Below are 12,017 nucleotides of genomic sequence, written 5' to 3'. Positions count from 1 at the left end.
GTCCACTCGAGACTGCTTTGACCGCCTAGACTGAGCAGTCAAAACAACTCTAGAATGCGGAGGTTGACGCTCAGCGTCAAAACAAGTCAACTCCGATTGTTAGCGAACGTCCTGAACGTCAACAGGAGCATCAGCAAGTGGCCTAACGTTCAAATGTGGCTGAAAATCCACACGAGACCGCATCGAGTGTGGTTCTAAACAACCTGACTGACGTGACTTAGCTACGCCAACGTCAACAGGACGCACAAAGGAACGTTAGGGTGGCTGAAAGCCAGGATCTCGATGAGATAAACGGCTAGGCTCAACGGACTTATCGGCAGAATAGTCTTCCATAAGGGAGGCAAGCTTATTCTGCATGTCTTGCCGTACAACCCATTTAGGATCAACGGAAATGGTAGCGGTAAGAGACGAGGGTAACGTCTGTGACCGCAAAACCTTGCCAACAAAAAGACTCTTGGAGTCTGTGTTACGCTTTTGTTAGGCGGCGAGCAGTCTTCCGATGACTGCATAGGGTCAGAGCTGTCCTAATGGCTACAACCAGGACGCTGGACCTGTCCTGAAAGGACTGACTTTCGCTTAAGGGCCTCGAAACCTTGTTTCAGGTTTCTTATGAGAAAAGCCTTCGGATGAAGAGGAGAAAATCGTCTCTCTCGCCTTATGGTAGGGGTGATCTTGGTAAGATACACCCGATACCATAGAGGGAACGTCTGTTCGCTGATCAAGGCCTCTCGAACCCATAAGTCGTACGACATTACTTCTCCCCTAGGATTGGGAGCTTGCAAGAGGTCCTGGACTAGGCGAACGACAGGCACGAACAGACGAACCCTCGGTCGCAACACTGATAACACTTTGCGCAATATCACTTTATCACTACGATTTTCTGTTTTGCACTTATTTCACTGAAATCGAAACTTTTACTGATTTCTACCTGAAGCATGCAATTCTACCCTCATCAAAAGGTAGTAATTGCGAAATCAGTCGTATAATGCAAGCACATTAATACCAGCAAAAAACAGTAAACATATTTTAAGATAAAAAATTCAGTGGCTGGGGAAGAGACTAAACACTAGTTCATTCAAAACTACGTTTTCAATCTCTCACCGTACATTGCCTGGGGACGAGAATAAAAAACTAAAAACGTTTTATCCTTTCTCCCCGTACAGAGACTAGGGACGAGAGTAACTCGAGAACAACGTTACCCGCTTGAACGGAACGTTTTCTCTCCTTTCTCTCCCTCCGTCTCTATCTTTCTCTCTCTCTCTCTCTTGATTTCGCACCTAAGAGAAGAGCCCACTTTCGTTTCGTCAAAAAAAACATGTTATTTGACCAAAGGAAAAAACTGAAAGGTTTTTCAATTAAAGTTAATTAAAAATAGAATTTAAAACATTTAAGCTTTGAAAGAAGAATGAACAAAACGTCAGAATCGATTTACTCTTTCTGCAAAGTGAAACCGTGATACTCTCTCTCTCTATCGTAACGATAGAGCGCAAACTGCGTAGCATAAATAAACTAAACGTTAGTTCATCTTTGAAACAGTACGAAGACTATTCAAAGAAAATCTTTCATAAAATATCTATTAAAAAATATTCATTTAAAAAGTTTTAAATCATTAGCTCTTTAAAAGCTATTTACGATTGAAAGGGCTCAACGTTGTTTAACTTCGGTTTCCAAGTTAGGACCGCCTACTCTCAGGAAAGATCGCATATAAACAAATCATTAAAATTTATTTTTTATGTTTATTATAAATGGAAAGTTAATCGAAGAGGCCTAATAAAGGCGGTGAGATATAAAATATATAGAGGAAAATCTATAATTAATCTATAACGTGATAAGATAATTGCTAAAAGCCTAAACACACTTCCGTCTAAGGGAAGGGTCGGCCATTTAAAAGTCAAAGAAAGTCCATACTCTCTTTGTCATCAAAAATTAAATCTATCCAAAAACAAGTTCAAGGATTTATTTGAAGAAAAACACCTGTACTGCGAAAGCTCAAACCAAATTAAAGTACTTCACCAAATATGATGGGAAAAACTCCAGGTTCAACAGCGAGTAAAAGTACGTCTTGTCGACACGTCGACAGAGAAGAAATTGAAGGTTTTGTTTACATCCGAGAGTGGTATCTGGCCGACAGTTGGCGCTGGTGGGCACACCCGCAACCTGCATAGCGATCGCTCGCGAGTTTTTTATGTATGTGTCTGTCGAGCAACAGAGTTGCAGCTATTATATATTCACCGGCTAAGTTAAATATTTAAAAACAAGGTGATAATACCTGGATAACCTTTAACGACTTCTCTTGTTCCTCTGTAAGTTTCTTTATTCTTTCTGTAGATTCAGAAATTTTGTGCTCCATATCGGCTATCTGTTTTTGTTTTTCATCAAGCGTAATTTGAATTTCAACCAAGATCTTATTTTGTTGTTCTATTTGTTCAATTTTCTCCTCAATGATTCGATCCCTTTCTACTATTTCTTGAACCTTCACCTCAATTTCTGGCTCGGCCTGAAAGTAGATTTAAAAAAATATTGTCATGGTTATTATTACGCTAAGCTACAACTCTAGCTGGCAAAGCAGGATGCTATAAGCCCGAGGGGTTCAACAGTGAAAATACCCCAGTGAGGAAAGGAAATAAATTATATAGGCTATTAGAATTAATGAATAACTATTTAAATATCTTAAAATCAATAACAAAGTGAAAATCAAACCATAAATATACCCAACTTTACAACACCACTATATTACTGCTTCTATCAACCGTGATTTTCAACCGACCCAAAAATGCTGAAAGCATTAAAACGTTTTACATAAAAAACAATGCCACTGAAAAATCTTACAAATATAGTATATTGTTTGAATTTATAGTTTTTGCACCTCATATCAATATTGTTTTAGAGAAATATTTTGATTACTTTACTGTATTATTACCAAGAGTACTTCTGGAAATTAATAAAAATTGCAGGTTCTAAGGACTTTAACTATTATGTATTTGTATTCTCATAAGGAAAAATCCATATTCTTTCTAAATAACCGTCAAACCACAGGACTTCAGGATATTGTTAGACCTCACTGATGCGTACTTCCAGATCCCCAGTCTTCCATCCTAAAGGAAGTACTTGAGATTCATGCTAGGAAAGAGAATATGCCATTTCAAGGTGCTCTGTTTCAGCCTGTCCACAGCACCCCAGGTGTTCACTCAGATCTTCCCCCCCTGGGACCACAAGAACAGCATTCGTTTCCTTCGTTATCTAGATGATTGGCTGGGTCTAGAAAATTCGAGGGAGACCCTTCTCCTCCCTCAAGACAGGATTCTTGCATTTTGCCAGCATTTGGGGATCATGGTAAATTACAAGAAGTCTCACCTGCAACCTTCTCAAGACATGATATATCTAGAGATGAAAATCGTGAACAGACTAGGCTAAGTTTTCCCGTCCCAGGAACAGGTAAGGAGACAGAGAGATTGCTCAGCCCTTTCTCTCGCGAAACAAGTTGCCAGCAGAACAGTGGCAAAGGCTGCTGGGATACTTAACTTCAATAGAGAAGTCGCTTCCCAGTGGTCGTTTACTCATTAGGCCTCTACGATGGAAGGTGAAGACCTTTTGGTCTCAATACTGTATCTGGACCCAACGAACACTGTGCTGGTAGGTCAAGAGCTGAAGAGAAACCCAAGTTTGTGGGTGTTGAACATCAACCTTCTCATGGAAGTAGACCTCTCCGGTTCCCCAGATTTGTTGCTCTTCACAGATGCATCAAAAGAAGGTTGTTGGGGAACCTGTAGCAGAGAGTCGTCTGCCTCGGTATATTCGGTAATAGTGGGTTCGTCTTTAGTGGTTGGTGTATCAACAATAGCCGAGTTCTTGTTGTACCTCATGGGGGAAAAACTTTGTTTAGTGCCGGCGGTGAAAGCTATTGCTTGCCGTTATCTCTCGTTTTCAATTTGAATGGAGTTAACGTTTCCTATTTGACGGAATTATCCCTCCTGATATGGAATTTCGAGCGCACATGACCTCAGTCAGAAGTCAGACCACCTCCTTGGAACATAGTGAAAGTTCTACACTCACTGAAAGGAGCTCCAAACAAACCTCTTCGTTAAGCATCAGATCGAGACTTGACCCTGAGGACGGTATTCAAGCTCTTGCCACTGTCCCAGAGAGTCGGTCTGTCTTATGGCATCGCCCATTTAAGGGGATGGGGGCAAGTGAGACTCTGTTTTGTCCCTGAATTTGTAGCCAAGACTCAAAATCGGGCTGTAGGAGGTCCTAGATTCGGGCCTTTCCAGATTGAGGGTCTCCTTTCCGAAACAGATGATCCAGCACTCTGGCCTCTAAGGGCACTGAGGAAATACTTAAAAAAAAAACACTACAGCACGCCTGCAGATCAGCAGGCTCTTTGTGAGCACAAGGAGAAGCAAGAGTAAGATTGATAAGAACTCAGTATCTTCCTGGATCAGACAGATAATCAAGAGCCATTCAACCAGGCTTCCCACCTTTCAATTGTTGTCATCGTGCTCGCTCATGACATTCAAGGTGTCTGCACATTCCTGGCACTTAAAAATTTCTCTGTGCCGCAAGTGTTACAAGCTGGTGTGTGGAAACGGCAAACAACGTTCACTGCATACTACCTGCAAGATATAGCCCACAGGAACCTAGACACGTTTGTCCTGTGGTGGCTGTATAAAACGTGGTCAAAAACACCTCAGCTCCTTTGTAGGACAAGTAGCAGTTAGTTGAAGGTACATGTTACCTGCGAATAAGTCTAGGAGTAATGTGCGAGTCACTGGCCACTTTCTATTTCACCCTCCCCTCGCTTGGGGCTCAGCGTCCAAGGAACTTTGCTAGCTGACCTACTCCGATGCCCTTTGTGCAACTCGATATGTGTACATATTTGGTATGTTCCCATTCTCCAGGGGAGGTGGAGTCAGGCAATTTCTAGGTTAAGTGAGGAGCTTATCTTTAATTTTACACTTATCTGGTCAAGTCACATTGCTAAATTCTATGCTTGCACTGATTACCCAGCGCGTCATCCTATAAGGATCACGAGGTGTCAGGGTGCCCTTAAAACAGCTCGTGCATTGCACAGAGTGTCACCCCGGGACAGTCTCCAGCCAGTTGGTTTTAGGATTTCCACCCACCATGAGGCGAGTCTCCTACGTAAAGAGCGTAAGGTTTGTATCTAGTGCCAGAACAAATGACAAATTTGGAATACAGGGTAATTTGTATTTTTCCGAACTATACCAACATGGGGCTCTTTACACTTACTGGTCCCATATCATCTTCCCCGGAAATCTTGCCGCAATTGCAAAATGACGGTTGTTTACTAATGCTGGTGTGAGCAAGGCGGCTGGTCTACCCCAGCTACCCACCTAGTTACACCTCAGTAAAAGAGCTCCAGGTTTGTCTAGTTAAGAAAAATACAAATTATTCCAAACCTTAGGTTCAAAGTGATCACCCAGAATCTATTAATTAACCAGAATCTCTTAAATATTGATTTATATTTGATTTCTATGACAGTATAAAGCTAATCAACAATAACTTACCTTAATTAAACCTTGTGTCAAGGTTTCAATTTCATCTTCTTTAGCTTTAATCTCCATATGCCTGGTTTCCAATTCCTGCATTACGTCATCTATTTTCATGTCTTTCTCTGACACCTCTGCCTCTAATTCTCCAATTTTCTCTAGCTTTTCAACCAACTGAAAGGCAAGGTAACATTGTTAAAAATTAGCAGACTAGCAGACGTCTCTCAAACATCCAACGTAGTATTAATGCTAGGAGGGTCAACCTCCCTCAGGAGAATAAGTAATATTGAAAGGGGTTGCCATTTTGGCAGAGCAAATATGATCTAAAGTGGAAAATGTTCACAAAATACAAAGCAAATTATGTATGGTAGACACAAAGCTATGAAACCAACTACAAAATGCTAACATATACCTCATTTTCTAAGTTGGCAAGATCTCCTTTAAGGGTGTTGTTAGTTTCTTCTTTGGCAGCTAATTCACCTTCGAGTTCTGTTACCCTTTCTTCAAGTTCTGCCACTTTAGCTTGCAGAGATGCCACTCTCTGTTTAGTGTTTTCTGTATTATCTGTATCCTCAGCGTCAACTAGTGATTGTGAATTTCTGCTAGAACCACTGCTTGATGATGGAAGAGTTGGCATGCTGAACAATCCTAAAAGTAATGACAAGAACATATATATGATTCACACGTTAAATAAACTAATATGTAATTAGGTCTCACAGTAAATTACTATACCTACACGAGTTGTAATACAGTAATACTGAATTATCTGTTTAGCTATTAGTTGTACCATATCAATATTCAAATAAATTGAAAATGAACTTGATCAAATGATTATGTTATTCTACTTGATACTGAAAGAACAACCTATATTTTAAAAAATACCAAAACAAGCAAGCTAATTATTAGGTGACCTAATAATTGACCTAAAGTTAGGCATCTCTGTAAGTTACCAAATGATGTACGGACTATGATGCAAGGGCACTGTACTGTACTTTACAATAACCAACATTAAAAGCCAACTAAGTATAACCCTTTTACCCCCAAAGGACGTACTGGTACGTTTCACAAAACTCATCCCTTTACCCCCATGGATGTACCGGTACGTCCTTGCAAAAAACTGCTGTTTACGTTTTTTTTTTTGAGAAACTTCAGGCATTTTCCAAAAGAATGAGACAACCTGACCTCTCTATGATGAAAATTAAGGCTGTTAGAGCAATTAAACAAAAAATATACTGCAAAATGTGCTTGAAAAAAATAACCACTGGGGGTTATGGGTTGGAAAGTTCCAAATAACCTGGGGGTAAAAGGGATAAATTAAACCCACACAGCTATTATAATTAGTAATGGGGGGTTACTGACCATTAGTATTCAAAAAAAGTTTTATGAAATCAAATTTCAAAATTCTAAACTTTCAGGATAGTAACTGTTTTAACATGATTTAATTTGCAGCCTGTCTGTAGTATTGCTTTTTAAAAAGGCTTCCACATTAAAAGTATTAAAATATCTTATAACCCTTCTTCCATAAGGGATGGTGACATTATTATCATTATTATTAAAAGGAGATTAACCATTCCAATGAGTCGAGCTTGACTTTTACAGAGCTTGTAAAGGATGGTGAAAAAAAAGGTATCATCATGTATCCAACCTTGCATCGGAGATGGTACCAAAAAGCTGTTACTGGATTTTGGGAACTGCAGTGGAAGATTCATGGTGTCCTGTGATGATCCTAGTACAGAGTGGTTTTCGTCTTCTGTTCCAGTACTGAAAGCTAACCCACAAAGTTGGGTCAACTCTCCCAATTGACTACCACCCTCACGGACTCGTTCAGCATACTCGTTAACATTCTGAATGATTAATAATGATATGCACATGATTATCATGAAAAGAATCAATGAAGATTCTAAAAGAGCTCAAAAAAAAATTACAATTGCTGTCTACAGGAAAAAATTAATAACTTTCACAAACCAGGGAACTGCCATTACTTAAATCTACTTTGGTCAATTATCTATCAATCGTCACCACAATGTTATGAAAGAATTTTTTCCCAAATATTATAAAAAACTTTTTATAATGGAGCTGCAACAGTTCAAGTAAACATTGCATACAAATAAGATGTGAAAAGAAAATTAACCACGGAGGATTAACAAATCATTTACATAATAAACTACAATACTGTACTGTGTACTATAAAAAGTTGACGAAACATAAATGCCCTAAAAAAATAGCTTTAATCTGAAATCATAAATCTACTCTCCATACAACATGAGTTACAAAGCATAACAGTGTAAAGCTTGATTGATATTGTGTGAAATATAAACAGAGGCTAAAAAGGAACATAGTTATAATTAACATTGCCATTTGAAGAAAAAAAAAAAACTGAAAAGGTAAATATCAGCCTGACCTTTTGCAGTTGCTCAATTTTTTCCTGTAGTTCATCCTTTTCTTGTTCATGAATGATTTTCATTTGCGCCACCTTATCCTGATATTGCTGTTCTAATCCTGTCAGCGCAGTTGATGCCTGCCTCACCAAATCTTGCTTTTCACATAATTCACGCTTCAGTGCCTCTGCTTCAACCTGGAAACAATGTCAACACTTCTATGTAAAATTAAGATTGATGAAAAAAGATCAGTTTAGGAGCAGTGCTATGAATGCAATTAATTACTGCATTCACTGGGAAGAGGCAAGGATGTTTTCCACTTATCAATATTCTTTAAAATGTTTAAAGTAAACATATAATTGTTCTAATAGTTATCTGTAAATAAAAGAGTGCAGTATAGCAAATGAATGATTTCAATATATTTTTTCTTTAAATTTTGATATGATAGTATGTGTAAAAATGGCCTAAGTTTCATATTTTACTCCCTCCAAATCTACAGAAAAAAATCCTGAGATCACTAACTCACTCCCAAAAATTTAATGGTTTGGTTAAAATATGGACTTGCGATACTAGGAAGAGAGGGAGAGAGACTAACCTTGAGTTCGATGTTGGTCTTGTACAATCCCTCCTTATCTTCCTTATCATACTTTTGACCCATCTTCTCCTCAAGGAAGTAGATACGCAGTTTCAGGGAGAAGTTCTCCTTTTTCAAATTGCCTAGTTGCTCCTCGTATTCCTTCATGGTTCGTCCTCGTAATGGCGACACTTTCCCAGGGGATCGGAGGCCGAAGGAGACTTGAAAAAATAAATTACAGTACAGTATAAAACATACCATGCAATGCAAAGTAATGAAAATAATTATGTTAGTAGAAAATGATTGATATAGCCTACCTCAAATGAAAATTAAGCATACAGGTCATAAACTCGCAAACATTCGGAGATAAAAAAATAAATCCAACTAAAATCGCAACTCAGATAATTTATCCAAGATTCAAAATCAAATACTGTAATAAAACAATATCATATAATCTGATGCAGTAACCAAGACGACATTTGCAATATGTTGAAATTTAAACACTGTACGACTAAAATCTAGAATGAATCGTTAACTTACAGGGAATGGAGCTGCTTCCTGCCGAGGAATCCAGGCTATTAGCATCCTGAAACTGCGCAGGACTTCCGCTGAAAAATAAAATGAACTCTTCAGTACGACAGTAAATTCATGTATGATTTACATAATTTACAAAGAAAAAAAAATGTAATACAGTGCTGCAAGCTTATGGAAAATCTGAATTCCAATGTTTTTTGTATTAGGATATGCATTGCAGTTACATTAGTTTCACTACTTTCTAAAACAAAGTACAGTTTATAGAGTAGAAGCTTACATTAATGGTTGAAAAATATAAGATGTACTGTAAAGATATCCTTTCCAGTCAATATCTCTATGGTCTAATTTAATAAGGATAACCTATTGGAAACACCCTTGCCTGGTGTTCTGTTGGGTGGGCAATTGAGTCCCACTCAAACTTGAGTTTCTTGCAATGTCTGCAACCTTGGCATCCTTGTGAGCTAAGAATGGGGGGAGGCCTATAGATTTACCTGCTGAGTCATCAGCAGCCATTGCCTAGGCCTACCTGGTCCTAGCTTGGGTGGAGAGGGGGATGGGGTGCTAATCATATGTATACCCTGTATGCAGTTCAGTTCAGTTCAGCAGATTACCTAGATGATTCCTCTGGATGGTGAGTTATATAAAGTCATTCTCCAGGGCATTGTCACTGTCCCTTGCCTCTGCTATTCATGAGCCACCTTCAAAAACCCCAAGTGATATTCATCTATTGTAGTTCACATTGCCCTATTAAAAAATGTTATAATGACAAAGAAATGCTTTATTTCAACAGGGCACCTAATCGCTCATCTTCTGAAGTTTAGGTTGGCCCTCAATGTCTTGTGCCCTGATGTCAAATGATAATATCGTCTCCTCTGTGTATCAAATATTGGCACTGCAGCCAAGTCCCTTTTGGCTAATGCAAAACATTCATCTGTCTATTTCTAGGAGTAAATCATTTGGCAAATGATTTTGTGCACTTATTTATATAACTAAGCATTTGAAAGGTTCCCACTCTTGGCAAAAAGTATAATAGTTGGTATATTGCATGATAGTTTTAAGGTATTCAAAATTCAAGCATTTGCAGACATATCTGATAAGAGAAAAAAGGACAATGGTCACTCCCGCAGTGCTGCAGGTGCACCCCGAGCAGTACAGTAAACGATAGGTATTATTTAAAAGGTCTTTGCAGTGATCTTTATGCTACTAGCTCCACTCCCTTTTCAACCCTCAATTATACCTATGTTCCCAGTTCCTTTCTTCCATTTTACTGTCCAGTTTCTAAAACTTTTCATTTATACTGCAACTGGGTTTTCCCTCAGTTGCACTTAGACACTAAATAGTCTACTGTGCCTCCGTTTTGGTCTTTACAGTCTTAATTCATAAATCCAATCCAATGTAACTTGGAATTATATAGGATTGAATTAATGAAGCCTAAAATGTACCGTTTACCCAAGAGGAATTGAAAGCTTAGGGTTGTGGTGGCTTACTGGATACTACCCTGCCAGACAGCCACCGGACTAGGGTTCAAGTCCCGATCAAGCTCGGTAGTTTCTTGTAGAGTCTCCAAACTTACCATCCTTGTGAGCCTACAGGACTACCTGCTAGTCATTGGCACCTATTGCCGGACCCTCCCTGGTCCTAGCTTGGGTGGAGAAGGAGCTGAGCACTGATCACATGTATAAATGGTCAGTCTCTAGGACTAGGGCATTGTCACTGTCCCTTGCTTATGTGATTCATGAGCAAACTTTAAACCTTTAAAGGGGGAGTGGTGTGAAGTGATGAGAAGTTCAGCACGGACAAAAGGATGGGTTAGCATATTTCTTTTTTCCCATTACCTTAGGTGGAAATAAGTGGAAGACAATAGGGAGGTAAAGAGTGAGTAAGCTAAAGTTTCAGGAAGAAATACATGAGACAACCCACAACTGACAATACTACTGTACAATAAAATTTGGAGCCCAAAATTAACTGTACTTTACAATATATCTATTTTATCCTCATTACCACTTCCTCCCTCTTGCTGTCCACCAAAACCAAAGTGACACCCACTTTTTAGCCTTCTACTTTATCCTCATTACCACTAGCTTATTTCCCTCTTTCTGTCCACTAAAACGAAAGTGACACCCACTTTTTAGCCTTTTACTTTATCCTCATTACCACTTCTTTGTTTCCCTCTTGCTGTCCACCAAAACCAAAGTGACACCCACTTTTTAGCCTTCTACTTTATCCTCATTACCACTTCTTTGTTTCCCTCTTGCTGTCCACCAAAACCAAAGTGACACCCACTTTTTAGCCTTCTACTTTATCCTCATTACCACTTCTTTGTTTCCCTCTTGCTGTCCACCAATACCAAAGTGACACCCACTTTTTAGCCTTCTACTTTATCCTCATTACCACTTCTTTGTTTCCCTCTTGCTGTCCACCAATACCAAAGTGACACCCACTTTTTAGCCTTCTACTTCATCCTCATTACCACTGGCTTATTTCCCTCTTTCTGTCCACTAAAACAAAAGTGACGCCCACTTTTTAGCCCTTTACTTCAACCTCATTACCATTTCTTATTTCTCTATTGCCATCTTCTAAAACCAAAGTGACACCCACGTTTTAGCCGTCTACTTTATCGTCATTACCACTTCTTTGTTTCCTTCTTGCTGTCCACTAAAACCAAAGTAACACCCATTTTTTATCCCTCTACTTTATCCTCATTATCACTTCCTTATTTCCCTCTTTCTGTCCACTAAAACCAAAGTTTCACCCTCTCTTTTGCCCTCTACGTTATTCTCATTATCACTTCCTTATTTCCCTCTTTCTGTCCACAAAAACCAAAGTGACACCCACTTTTCAGCCTACTTTATCGCTGTCATTATTTCATTCCCTTCCTCTTGCTGTCAAATAAAAAGCACGGAGGCACCCACTTTGTTGCCCTCTACTTTACCCTCGTTACCAATTTAAATAAAAATTGAATGTGTGACAATAATCAAATAAAACAAAATGAAAATCAAAAGTATTTGAAATATTAAGAAA

General features: G+C 38.9%; 1 protein-coding gene across 6 annotated transcripts in view; it reads right to left on the bottom strand.

Moving 5' to 3' along the window:
• LOC137623347 (CDK5 regulatory subunit-associated protein 2-like) overlaps window positions 1–12,017 on the bottom strand; it is a 253,969-nt gene that overhangs the window by 30,792 nt on the left and 211,160 nt on the right. For all 6 annotated transcript variants that reach the window (XM_068354164.1, XM_068354165.1, XM_068354166.1 and 3 more), the window contains 7 exons: window positions 9,003–9,070; window positions 8,484–8,683; window positions 7,912–8,085; window positions 7,156–7,354; window positions 5,923–6,158; window positions 5,529–5,684; window positions 2,270–2,497 (listed from right to left, as the gene is read on the bottom strand). In XM_068354164.1, coding sequence (XP_068210265.1) covers window positions 2,270–2,497; window positions 5,529–5,684; window positions 5,923–6,158; window positions 7,156–7,354; window positions 7,912–8,085; window positions 8,484–8,683; window positions 9,003–9,070 — 1,261 coding nt within the window. The remainder of the gene's footprint in view (window positions 1–2,269; window positions 2,498–5,528; window positions 5,685–5,922; window positions 6,159–7,155; window positions 7,355–7,911; window positions 8,086–8,483; window positions 8,684–9,002; window positions 9,071–12,017) is intronic.

Source organism: Palaemon carinicauda, chromosome 30, assembly GCF_036898095.1.
Source record: "Palaemon carinicauda isolate YSFRI2023 chromosome 30, ASM3689809v2, whole genome shotgun sequence".
Lineage (NCBI taxonomy): Eukaryota > Metazoa > Arthropoda > Malacostraca > Decapoda > Palaemonidae > Palaemon > Palaemon carinicauda.
This window is presented reverse-complemented; position numbering and strand designations above follow the sequence as displayed.